Genomic DNA, 14,354 nt, shown 5'->3' on the forward strand with positions numbered 1-14,354 from the left:
TGAATTCTACTGCATTTAAAGGGACAGTAAACACCAACATTTTTATTGTTTAAAAAGATAGATAATCCCTTTATTACCCATTTCCCAGTTTTGCATAACCAACACTGTTATATTAATACACTTTTTACCTTGGTGATTACCTTGTATCTAAGCTTCTGTTGTCTTCCCCCTTATCTAAATATCTTTTGACAACTTGCATTTCAGGCAATTAGTGCTGACTCTTTAATAACTACACGGGCGTGAGCACAATATTATCTATATGGCACACACTAACTAATGCCCTCTAGCTGTGAAAAAACTGTCAAATGCATTCAGAAAAGAGGCGGCCTTCAAGGGCTTAGAAATTGGCATATGAGCCTACCTAGGTTTTGCTTTCAACTAAGAATACCAAGAGAACAAAACAAATTTGATGATAAAAGTAAATTGGAAAGTTGTTTAAAATTGCATGCCCTATCTGAATCATGAAAGTTTAATTGGGACTTTACTGTCCCTTTTTAATGTTCTGCGGAGACAAAACCATTAATTGTATTATTTATCAGAAGCTTGTAATGCTTATTGGTATAACAGTTTTTTTTTTTTGTTTGTTTTTTATTCATGTTGCCTAGAAAGTACTGACTACTATTCTCCAGATATTGGTTTGTCCAGCCAGAGGGAAATACATTGGCAAACCTAATCGTTTTTTGAGCCTTGTACTGTATGTGCTGCAGAAAAAAAAATAGGATTTCTAAACTTGTATTTTTATTTATTTTTTGGTATTAGGTTTAAAGACTGCTGGCTTAATGCAAGAGTACAAATTGATTATTTATTCATTATTTCCCATTAACTTGTCTTGAACAAATGCTTCGTATTTAACCATATATATATATTGTATTTGTACAGGAACCTGTATTAACAACACATCTGTAATGATGTTCAAAAAGGGAAGTTTTGAGATAGGAGGGACCATTTACCCAGTGGCAATAAAGGTAATGTATAGAAGTGCAGTTTCAATCAATATCATTAAACTGCATTGCTTAAAATGGATTTTCTTGTATTCACTTAAAGTATTAGCCAAGGTTCTCTGCACCAAATAATTCAAACTAATATGTATATTTATTAGTATTAATTACACTATTATTAGAGTTTGTAACTGTTTTAAAGTAAATGCCTGCTTTAAATATGTAATTAAATAATATTTATAAAAGCCCCTCCTTCATTTACCTTGGAGATTTAATCTCCTGCAACGTAAACTTTTTTTTTTTTTTTTTTTTACTGTAAGAGCAATCAAATTATGGAACTCATTACCTAAGGAGGTAGTAAGTGCCAATACCTTAGATGCATTACGAAATGGATTAGATACATTTCTGGCTAGAAACCAGAATCCAGGGACATGATTGCTGGTGTTAAATGGGTCACCTTTTTAATGGGATTAATTTAAGCTCAATTGGAGCTTTTTTTTGTAAGTATATTAAGATTTGTATAGGTGGAACCCGATGGACTTCTGTCTTTTTTTTTTTTTTTCCCCAACCTCATCTACTTTGTTACTATATGGTTTGTTGGTAGTTTCTAAAGTAAATGCGCAAAATAAAACTTAACGGAGATCTGCTAAAAAAATAATAGTGTGTATACTTTCTGTTATTTTGTAAAGGAACCTAAGTTACTACATAAAGGGACATACATAGTATTTGCAGCTGTTATAATGCAGTATTTTATTTAAAAGAAAAAGAAAAATGGCTTCTTTAGTCAGTTTAGATCAGTAAGACGTGTGCTGTACACAAACCATCTTTTAGTGCTTGAAACCACATTTATGATTTAGATAGAGTATAGATTTTTAAATAACTTTCCAGTAGTTCTATTATCAATTAACTTCATTCTCTTAGGATGCTTTATTGAATGAGCAGCAATGCTCTCACTACTGGTCGCTAGCTGAGCACATTTTTAAGCCAATGACAAGAGGCATATATGTACAGCCACCAATGATCAGCTAGCCCCCAGCTTCTAAGCCTACCTATGTATGCCTTTCTAGAAAGGCTACACAGAAAACAAAGCAAATTAGATTAGAAGTAAAATGAAATTTTTTTAAAATGTTATGCTCTATCCGAATCATGAAAGAAAAAAAAATGTCCTTTTAAGAAATGTGCAGCTAGTGAAGTGATACAGCAATGTGAGAGGTTAAAAGGACATTAAAGTAATATTTTAATAAAGGCATCAGAAATTAGTCGGCACATTTTAAATTATCTGTGTGCAAAATAAATATTTTAAAAGCATTTTAAACTGTTTTGTTACCAAAATGTGTATTATACAGTAGCCCTTGAAAAGTCCCCTAGATTGTTCATCTTCTTTTCTTTTCTGTGCCCAGTTACGCACAGATATAAATGTGCGTCTGTACAAATCAAGTAATCACTGTGCTGCATGTGGAGTTCATGCTGCACAGTGCATTTCAGGCTCTTTGAAGGCAGTGGAAAAACTATGTTTAAGATAAAAATTACAGGAAAATTAGGGGAAAAAAATAATTTTTATAATGAAAAGGTTTATGGGTAAATTAAATGATCCCCTTGTGAGAGAGTTTTGGAGGGTGCTGGTAACTTAAGGCTGCCATGTGTTCACTTTTTCTATCTTTTTGAATGTAGCACGTTTAAAGGGACACTGAACCCACATTTTTTTTCTTGCGTGATTCAGATAGAGCATGCAATTTTACTAATTTACTCCTATTATCACATTTTATTTATTCTCTTGGTATCTTTATTTGAAAAGTAACAATGCAAGTTTAGATGCCGGCCCATTTTTGGGGAACAACCTGGGTTGTTCTTGCTGATTGGTGGATAAATTCACCCACCAATAAACAAGTGCTGTCCAGGGTACTGAACCAAAAACTGTCTGGCGCCTTAGCTTAGATGCCTTCTTTTTTCAAATAAAGATAGCAAGAGAACAAAAAAAAATTGATAATAGGAGTAAAATAGAAAATTGCTTAAAATTACATGCTCTATCTGAATTATCTTAAAGGGACCTGAAACCCAAAATGTTTGTTTCATAATTCAGACAGAGCATGGAATTTTTATAAAGTTTTCCCTACAAGGTAAGTAGTGTGTGTCTGGCGCACTCAATAGCAGGAAATAATGCTGCCCTCTAGTGATCTTGCAAATGTATAACAATCTTGCAAAACTGCTGCCATATAGCGCTGTAGACACGTGCACGCTCCTGAGCTTACCTGTCTATTTTATACAACAGATACCTAGAGAATTAAGAAAATTTGAAAATAGAAGTAAATTAGAAAGTTGTTTGCTGTATCTGAATGATGAAATAAACAAATGTGTTTCATGTCCCTTTTAAATGGACATAAAACCCATTTTTTCTATGGTTATTCAGATAGTGCTTACAATTTTAAACAACATTCCAATATCCTTCTCTTTCAAAATTTTTGCTTCTTGGTATCCTTTTGTTGAAGGAGCAGTAAATGTACTGTTGGGACCCAGCTTAATACATCAGGGGAGCCAATGACAAGATGCATTTATGCGCAGCCACCAATCAGCAGCTAGGCCCTCTTGAGCCTACTTAGGTATGCTTTAAAAAAAAAAAAAAGGGATAGCAAGAGAAGAAAGCAAAATAGGTAAAGGTAAACTAGAAATTTGTTTAAAACTGCATCCTCATGAAAGTTGCATTTTGACTGTACTGTCCCTTTTAAAGGGAATGTTAATTTTTCTTTTTCAAAAGGGAATATGGAACTGTTTTTAAGAGTCCGTTTTTGCAATATATTTTAACTGCCTTTGAAAGGTTATTGCAAATGTATTTGCACACAAATGTTGCTAATATAGCAGTAGGGAATTGTGTTCTGAGGGCCACTGTTGAAGTCCCTGCATCAACTGGCATAAAGGGAGTGTGTTTTTAAAATTGATTTGGAAGCAAAAATGTAAACATACTGTATGTAGAAATATTTATTTATGAATAAATAGAACATATTCTTGTATGTGAAGAACATTGGATTGTGAAATATTTATATTTTCATATCGGGTTTGCGCGAGAGTGGGGTCTTAGATTGTTTTCTCCACTTTCTTGTCTCCATTGACTTCTATGGGAAATACGTGAATGCGCACGCAATATTATAACTTTAGCTTTTTGCGCACGGCTGGTTAGCGTGCGAGCGAAAACAGTTTACTTTAAACACATAATACAACAGCAACTCGACACGCGCAAAAAGCTTACTTCTAGTGCAATTCACGCTTGAGCGGGAGCATTAATTATCGCTCCACTTGTAATCTGACCCTGTGTATCGAGAACTTACATGGAAAAATTGTTATTTGTCTGCATATATAATAGAGCTATTTAATTTTATTATATTCTGATTTACAAAGGATGATTTTTTTTCATCTTTTTTTAGTTACGTGGGGATAATTATTTGAATAGGTTAGTAGGTATAACAAATACTAGGAAGACATTTTTACGTATTATGAAATCATTGACCCATAAAAAGTTAGCATTTGTGAGTACAAACATAAATACACAACAACTTTCATGATTCATACAGAGCATGCAATTAAAAAAAAAAAAAAAAATTACAATTTATTTCCTTTATCAAAAATGTGCACAATGTTTTAAAATATGCATTTTCTGACGCACCTGCTTCTACTGAGCATGTGCAAGAGTTCACAGTGTATATGTATTTTCATTTTGTGATTGGTTGATGGCTGTCACATGATACAGGAGTCAGGAAAAATGTAAGTAAATTTGAAATTTGTCAGAAAATCTACTAATCCTTTGAAGTTCAAAGCAAATGTTATTACACTGTCTTTTTATTATGCATTTGAAGACTCTGTAATGTTAGTATATTTAATGGCCCTTTAAAGTGAAAGTAAAGTTAAACTCGTAGTTCGTTACCACTTCAAAGTATATCAAAAATAAAGTGTACTTTCATTCATCATTTTTTTTCAATACATTTATGACCATTGTAATTTACTTTTTTATTGTTACGTACACTAACCTTGTTCCTCCGCCTGCATACAAAAACAAATTCTGATATTCGTGACGATTTAATCCGTATCTGACGGATTGGTTCCCCCAGTGGCTAAACAGCAATGATAGACTCCCATTTGTTATATTGCGCATGCGTTATATACGAAACTCTATTTCAGTCAATTTGCGCGTTCACAATAGCCGCATGCGCACTTCAAAAAATAATGCAATATCGATCGTCATCATTCTGAAACAGAGTTATTTCGGACATCGCTGTTGTGACACAAAAGTAAATAATTATATAGTAAACGTTATTTTATATTATATATAGAAACCATAAATAAATAAGTAATCTATTAATCTTACCTTGCACAAATTAATGTTTATAAATGAATTTGTGAATGATCTATATTAAGTTAATATAATTCTAAATTTGCAATAAGATTTATAATATAAAATAGATGAAACATAATAATAACCATGCTAATTATAAACTTTTTAAATATAATTAATTCATTATATTATTTTATTCAAATCTATATGTAAAAAATGTAATTTGTTATATATTGTATTATATAAATATAAATCGTATTCATAACGAAATGAAATTAAATATTTCAAAAACCGTAATCTGTCATAATCTTTAAAGTATCTAAAAATATAGTGAATTGTCTCATAAAATGAACTATCGTATGTACAATCTTTTATTTATTAGCTTTCCATTATTTATTATTTGTTATAACCAAGGAATTGAAAGTTTCTTATAAGAAACAGATGCAAATAAAGCACATAGCTTTCCCTATATAATAAAGATGTTTGGGATGGCAATGCTGATAAGAAAAGCATTTGTATTTTATAGGCAAAACATCCAAAAACGAAATATCTCATTTGCAATCTTTTATTTATTTGCTTGCCATTATTTGTTATTACCAAGGAATTGAAAGTTTATTATAAGCAACGGATGCAGATAAAGCACATAGCTTTCCCTATATAACAAAGATGTTTAGTATTGCAATGCTGATAAGAAAATCATTTTTATTTTATATTCAAAACATCAAAATACTAAATATCTCATTTGCAATGTTGCATTTATTAGCTTGCCATTATTTATTATTTGTTATAAGCAAGGAATTGAAAGTTTATTATAAGCAACAGATGCAGATAAAGCACATTGCTTTTGCTCGTTGTAGTCTATGGGGATTCTATAAATGACGAGATCCTTTTCAGAACGATATCCCATAAGCGAGTAAACAATGAATCAACTGATACATTGATAGAATGTATCTGTTGCAATGTTAAAATTGCGCATGCGCATAGTTTGAAAATTCAAGAACGTGCACGCATACTTACGCAAACGGAGGTTGGGAGCGCATGAATAATTAACAGATAGAAACCCGGAAGAAAGCGAGGGGGAGGAGGAAGCTGCAAAAACTCGGTAATAGTAAATATAATATTTATTTGATTTAGTTTTTTTTTTTTTTAAATAAAAAGTTAGCGACTAGAATGTTTGTCACAATATAAGACTAGAATAGCACTCAAACATAAAAAACTTTACTAACACTTTAAAGGAAACCTGAATCACCAAAACACTTTCACTTTCTTGGCACACACAAACATTTCATAGCAATTTTTTGCTCATTACATTATGACTTAAAAAGACATAAACACCTTGTAATTACACAACATTTATGTAGTCTTGCAATAAATAATCTAATCAAAAAAAATTCTGAATACATTTAAAGGGACAGTCAACACCAGAATTTTTGTTTTAAAAGATAGATAATCCCTTAATTACCCATTCCCCAGTTTTGCATAACCAACACAGTTATAATAATGTAATTGTAATTATCTTGTATCTAAGCCTCTGCAAACTGCCCCTTATTTCAGTTCTTTTGACAGACTTGCATTTTAGCCAATCAGTGCTCACTCCTCTGTAAATTCACGTGCATGAACTCAATGTTATCTATATGAAACACATGAACTAATGCCCTCTAGAGGTCAAAATGCATTTAGATTAGATTCGGCCTTCAAGGTCTAAGAAATTGGCATATGAACCTCCTAGGTATAGCTTTCAACTAAGAATACAAAGAGAACAAAGCAAAATTGGTAATAAAAGTAAATTGGAAAGTTGTTTAATATTACATGCCCTATTTGAATCCTGAAAGTTTTTTTGGACTTGACTGTCCCTTTAATACTTGTTCGCTGCAGTATTTTTTCAATGGCCAAACTCCCACAACAGCTTAGATTATTTGGAAGAGTCAAACCTGATTTGTTACTGCAGTAGGCAACTTTTTACTTATTTTTTTTTGCATTCTCTTCTCTGATAAAACCAATTAGGGAGAGATATATATTTAGCAGAGTTTAAGCTTGTGATATCTGCAGTGTGTTCTTCCAGTTCTCAAGATCAGATTATAGGGATAATAAAAATTGATAGCTAAAGGTTTTTTTTTGTTTTTTTTTTGCTTTACATGATTAAACTTTTTATATTACTGTGTTGTGGGTAAAGTAAGAATACCGGGTAATCCTAGGATTACCTGGGTAAAAACTGACATTACCCAAGGCTCTGGGTAAAGTACTGTAATTCCCCCATCTACGCTATTTCTTTTGCCTCCACCTGGGGCTTTAAGGAAGGTGCCCCCCGATCCTCTGGCATCCACCCCAAGTGAACCTTGGGGAATGAGGTCTAGTTTTGAACCCCCCCCGGCGGAGGCAAAACAGAGAGTGAAGATGGGGGAATTACACTGCATCGTATATATGTTTTGATGTCTGAGGGAATTTATGATCTTACATCGGGCTTTACCCACAGCCACTTGGGTAATGGCCGTTTTACCCGGCTTAACCTAGGATTACCCAATATCTGACTTTACCCGCAACAACCGTTTTACAAAGTGTCATGCTCCCTGTAAGACTGCACTGTTTTTAGTTGTGGTTTTTTGTACTGCAGTATGATCCTCAGTTTGGTGATGCCTTCTGGAATAGCAGTAAAAACAGTATGGTCAGCTACCTTCTACGTATGATGACAAGCTGGGCCCTCAAGTGCAACGTGTGGTACCTGCCACCAATGACAAGACAGGTAATCTACATACACTGTTATTTCTTGGCCTACCCTTTTATTGTGCAATTTTAATAAAAAAATAAAACCCTTATTTCATTTTTCTTTTGCTCATTTGTATTTTCCTCTGGTTGCCTCCAGTTTGTTTATAATATAATGACTAAATGTACAACATATTGCAAAACCTGATGATCCATTTGGTGTGTTGCAGGAAGGAGAGAGTGCTGTTCAGTTTGCCAACAGAGTAAAATCTGCTATCGCCAAACAAGGAGGATTGGTTGAACTTCCCTGGTAAACAAAACTATTGTTTAGCAAGATTATTTTGTGATTGTGAATATTTGTAAATCGAATTTCATTTAAAAGGACATGAAACCAGTTTTATTTCCTTTCATGATTCAGATAGAACACACAATTTTAAGCAACTTTCATATTTACTTCCGTTATAAAATCTGCTTCATTCCCTTGATATCCTTTGCTGAAGAAGCAGCAAAGCACTACTGACATCTACTTGAATACATCTAGTCAGCCTATCACAAAAGACAAATGTGTAGGAACCAATCAACAGCTAGCTCCCACTAATGTAGGATATGTACAATTTTATTTTTCAGCAATGTATACCAAGAGAGCAATTTGAAAATAAAAGTGAATTTAAGGGTCTTAAAATAACACACTCTCTGAATCAGGCCAAATTTATTTTGACTTTTCTACTCCTTTAATCCATGGAATACATTTATACATTTTGGATTTGGAATAGGAGTTGTTCATCTTATTTAGACTACATTAGGACGTCAGTTATCTTAAAGTGAAGGTAAACTTTGATGAATAAAAGCCCTTTTTTAAAAAAATACTATTAAAAACAGGGGCACTTTCATTCATCAAAGTTCACAAAGCAGCCGTTTTGATTAAAAACTTACCTCTTTGCACAGCCAGAGCAGCTTCCCCCACCTGGAGATCCTCTCTTCACTCATCATTAATGACTAATCCAGCTTCCTCCAATCACGGCTTTCCCCCCAGGGTAGTAGTTGCCTGAGGCCATGCCGTGATTGGAGGAAGCATTGACATTGATGACAACAGGCTTTTATTCATCAAAGTTTACCTTCACTTTAAACAAAGCTTTAATGGAAACTATCTTTCAAACATACTTTTGTTTATACTATTACAGATGACAAAAGGTGGGGGGATGTTGCAGTTTTTATAGTCAAATTGTAATAAATAATAAAGAAGACAAAGGCTATCATTTTTAATAAATGTGCTATAATAAAGAAGATTCATTTCAGAAGATTTCTAGCTAAACCGTCAATACGATAAAATGTCAGCAAAAATCCTGTCCAGATGTTTGCTTGTTTTACAGTGAAGTCCAAATGACCCAGTTATTGACATGAAAGCCAAAAAATTTCTTTCATAATTTAAAATAGAGCTTACAGTTTTAAACAACCTTCCATTTTACTTGTAAACCGTTTTACTTCATTCTCTTAGTATCCTTTGTTGAAGGAGCAAAAATGCACTACTGGAAGTTAGCTGAACACATTGGGTGAGCCGTTAACAAGAGGCATATATGTGCAGCTCCCATTAGTGCATTGCTTCTCTGAGCCTACCTAGGTATGCTTTTTTAACCGCGGATACTAAGAGAATTAAGCAAATTAGACCAGTGATTTGCAACCTTTTTTTTGCCGTGGCACTCTTTTTTACATTAAAGGGCCATAATACCCAAATGTTTAAACACTTGAAAGTGATGCAGCATAGCTGTAAAAAGCTGACTAGAAAATATCACCTGAACATCTCTATGTAAAAAAGAAAGATATTTTACCTCAAAAGTTCCTCAGTAGCCACCTCCCATTGTAAAGGATTTCTAAGCAGCATTTTAGTGTGTCTGTCCTGGGACAGCTGAAAGGATGAGCCTCGTAAACTCTCATATTTCACCGATCATGGAAAGGGAGCTTACTATGAAATCTCATGAGAGTTAAGTCAAATCTCATGAGATCACAGTAAGAGTTCATGACCTCAGCACTGCTGATGCTGATTGGCTGCTGTTCATTTCTTCCTTTTTTTTTATTTTTACCTGCAGCTGAGTATAACTTTTTACACAGAACTTACTCTAATGAGCTGAGGAAATTGTGAGGTAAAATATCTTCATTTTTTACATAGAGACGCTCAGGTGATATTTTCCTGTCAGCTTTTTACAGTTATACTGCATCAGTTTCAAGTGATTTAGCATATGAGTATTATGTCCTTTTAAAAAAAATCCTGTGGCACACCACCATCCCAAAATTTTACAAAATCACACATTGTAGCCTAATACAGGATATATATACAGTGTGTGTGTGTGTGTGTGTGTATGTATATATATATATATATATATATATATATATATATATATATATATATATATATATATATATATACATATATATATATACATATATATATATATATATATGTATATATATATATGTATATATATGTGTATATATATGTATATATATATGTATATATATATGTATATATATATATGTATATATATATATGTATATATATATATGTATATATATATATGTATATATATATATGTATATATATATATATATATATATATATATATATATATATATATATATATAATGTGTATATGTGTATATATATATATATATATATATATATATATATATATATATATATATATATATATATATATATATATATATATATATATATATATATATATATATATATATATATATATATATATATACACACACACACACACACTGTACTGTCATGCCATGCCTCCTACAAACTATACATGACATATTGACATTCATTCACAAACACCCCCGCACTGTTGTCAGTCTGCCGCGGCACACCTGAGGATCTCTCACGGCACACTGGTTGAAAAACACTGAATTAGACAATAGAGCTGCATTGGAAAACTGTTTAAAATTGCATACTCTATCAGAATCGTGAAAGGAAAATGTTGACTTTACTCTCCCTTTAAATGCTACTGATGTAGAATCCGTAATGGTACTGCTGAACAAAAGTTATGGTTAGATGGCAAAAATACAAATATAACTTCAATATTAACTTAAATTGCGGTGAAGCGATCGTGTTTACTTTCAACTTGTAATACGAGCGCTACACCTGCGTGCAAACCGCCGTGATAAACCCCTTTTCGAGTGTGTCACTCGTAATTTGTCCCTAAATGTTTTCATTCTGACGATCATTGTTGCAAATTAATTTCACATGTCCCTATTTTGCACATGGCATTCAATTTTAGTAACATTTAAATATAATATTCCAATGTTCCTTCTTATGAAGTCTCTTAGAATCATCAATTGAATTTAGTTTTGCTATCTTGCATTACCTTCAAACTTGGAAACATATAAAGTTTGAAACCTTAAATAGTAGAAACTATTTTCAAAGAAAACAAATTTCGATGAGATAATTAGTTTTGCCAGTGAAATATAAAGAAACGTTTTAAGCAAATAGGTTCTTAAAGTGATTGCTGGGGATTACTTAAAGGGACAAAAACAATGAGCCTGATCATTCAATTTTAAATAACTTTCTAATGTACGTCGATAATCAAATTTGCTTTAGTCTCTTGGTAACTGTTATTCAAGGAGTTGAATACTTTGGCTGAGGCATATATGTATAGCCACCAATCAGCAGCTAGCTCCCAGTAGTGCATTGCTGCTCTTGACTCTACCTATATATAAATTTCAACAAAGTCTGCCAAGAGAATGACGCAAATAGGATAATAGAAATTTAAATTGGGAAAGTTGTCTAAAATGTATATGCTTTATCTGAATCATGAAGGTTATACTCCTAAATTCTTACCGTATGTATTGTTTAAATGTTTACTTGTATGGGGGGAAAAACTGTTTTAAAAATGCTTAAAACAGCTTTAAAGAAAAAGATGTGGACCTAGCAGGTAACATTTTGCTGTCATGCATATAAACATTACAGTAAATGTAATATTATTTTTGGCAAATAAAAAGGTTAAGAAAACATTGCTTACATTTTAATTGAAACCAGCAGGAAGTGCATGTTGCATTATTTATTCTCATTGCCTTATAGGAACAACCCCATCAGCTGTATTAGTGGATAAAAACAAAACTATACAAGTGTGACAATACAAAGTTTGTTTATTGAACACATGAACAAGTATAGTGTTCATCTTTAAAATTATAGTATTTTTTTTTTTAAACTATTCAATGCAGTGCAATGGGAGTACAATTCTTTTTGCAGCAATATAACACACTTATTAAACATTAATCTCTTGCTAGAAGATACGTTTTAAATGGTCTCTTTCTTTGTCTCACATATTTTGTGCTGCAGGGACGGAGGCCTGAAAAGAGACAGAGTGAAAGATTCTTACAGAGAAGAGCAACAGAAGAACTACAGCAAGATAATTGTAGGGGAAAACCACATGTTACAGACAACAAACTGATTCACTTTTCTATTTCATTGACACTCTGATTCATCAAGCAGGATTTCTTTATTCAGTGCTTTATTTGCACTTATGAAATGTCACATGTAGATAACTTTTTTTTTTTTTTTTCCCCTTTCCAAAACGAGGTACCAAGAATGCATTAGTAATCAATGTTTTATAACCTTCATCATGCTTGACTTGCATTGCACTTATAAGATATCATCTACTGGATTTCAAGAGGATAAGCATAAGTTATATCAACTACAGAGCCTTTAAATAAAAAAATCTGTTAAGACGGATATGGTTGCTAAAGGCTGTCAATCAACTTTTAAACGGAACACTTAATAAGCTGCAATGAAATCACAATTTGGGATTGTAAAAAATGTTTGATCCCTTTAGGGGTAACTTGAAAAATCTAGCTAGAAGAGGGTCACTGCTTGTATATCTCCAAATGGTGTGGTGTTGTGTCTTAAGTAATATCTGTTAGGTGCATAAAATTATTGCTGATTATCCACGTCTATAGTTTTTTGTTTAAAGGGGGCATACACTTTCAGGATTCAGTTAGAGCCTACAATTTGGAAAAAATAAGTTCTCAAATTGCTCTCTTTCTCGATTTTATCTTGTATTAAAATTTTGCCCCTTTCCAGTAGAGCATATGGAGGTAGGCTTAGGAGTGCTCTTATGGAGTGCTATATGCATTACATTGTAAACAAAGCTGCAATATTGTGCTCCATGACACATGCACTCTTCTCAGCCTATTTCAATATGCTCTTATGGAAAGGGGATGAATTTCAATAAAGTATGCCAACGGAAAGCGATACAGTTACTAATAACTTTTTTTTTTTTTTTTATTATGCTCTGTTGGACTCATTTGACAAGTTTAATCTTCACTACCATGTTCCTCCTATTTTTTTCGGGGATTTAAATGCAACTATATTATGATTTCTGACATGTTTAGATTTACAATATTGATTTGTTTTATGTCTCTGTACTTTTTATTAGGCTGGGCCTGTGCATTAGTCCACATATATCTATATTTTTGTTATGACAGGATTATGTTTGATATGTACCAGACTACATCATATTTCTTGTGCAATATACGACAGAATCTATTTTTTCCCTCTCTTGTCATTCTGGTTTGAATTAAACTGAAAAAGAAAGTTGATTTAGTTTTGGTTACATCCAAATTACTTTAACCTCAATGTGCCCAAATATATTATTCTCTTTGTAGGTGTGGCTTAATTAAAGTTCACATGTTGTTTCAGTAGATGGTTCCTGGAATTCAGGTCCATTTGCATGCCTTGATGACTGAATTTGAGCTCCCTTTATTTAAAGAAAAATATATATTAAGGAACATTGATATTTGTCCGGTTTCCCTGCACATATCAAAGCAGAAAAGTTGAGTCTCTGAGGAACCGGGTGTTCTGTACAGGAGAAGTTTACTTGTAAAATTTCTTTTGGTTGAACAAAAGTATTTTTATAAAAGCATTTTGCACTACTGAAATTCAAAACGTGTTTAATGTGTAGTCATTGATCATAGCCTAAAGGAACGATTTAAACGTTCTCTTACGTGCTCGTTGATTTTTGTATTCACAAAAGCTTACTGAATAATTGTTCACAATCCAAAACCACCTTGTTTTGTCTCTAAATAAACCTTACGTAGCACAATAACCTGCTTGAAATGTTTTTAACTAACTTTTTCTGATTATGCAAAATAAACTAACTAATTCTGTATGCGGTCTTCATCTTACAGCATTCATTTGTAGAAAAAAAACTTTATAATTTGAACGTTGATCTGCAGCCTAGGACCTGCTATGTATGCTACCCTATTGTAAAGTACGTTCCACCAATCACGGCTTTCCCCCCAAGGCACCTTCTTCTACTACTAAAGCGGCGGAAGCAGAGTGAGCACTGCAGTGTCTGAGAAGAACGGCTTCAGGCACTGCTATA

At 32.7% G+C, this 14,354-nt stretch overlaps 1 protein-coding gene across 1 annotated transcript in view; it reads left to right on the forward strand.

Moving 5' to 3' along the window:
• GPAT3 (glycerol-3-phosphate acyltransferase 3) overlaps positions 1 to 13,915 on the forward strand; it is a 110,199-nt gene extending 96,284 nt beyond the window's left edge. Inside the window, exons 9-12 of the mRNA XM_053703250.1 lie at positions 880 to 965; positions 7,871 to 7,999; positions 8,190 to 8,269; positions 12,311 to 13,915. Of these exons, the coding sequence (XP_053559225.1) occupies positions 880 to 965; positions 7,871 to 7,999; positions 8,190 to 8,269; positions 12,311 to 12,422 (407 nt within the window). The 3' untranslated portion in view covers positions 12,423 to 13,915. The remainder of the gene's footprint in view (positions 1 to 879; positions 966 to 7,870; positions 8,000 to 8,189; positions 8,270 to 12,310) is intronic.
• Positions 13,916 to 14,354: the final 439 nt, after the last annotated feature.

This window comes from Bombina bombina, chromosome 2 (assembly GCF_027579735.1).
Source record: "Bombina bombina isolate aBomBom1 chromosome 2, aBomBom1.pri, whole genome shotgun sequence".
Lineage (NCBI taxonomy): Eukaryota > Metazoa > Chordata > Amphibia > Anura > Bombinatoridae > Bombina > Bombina bombina.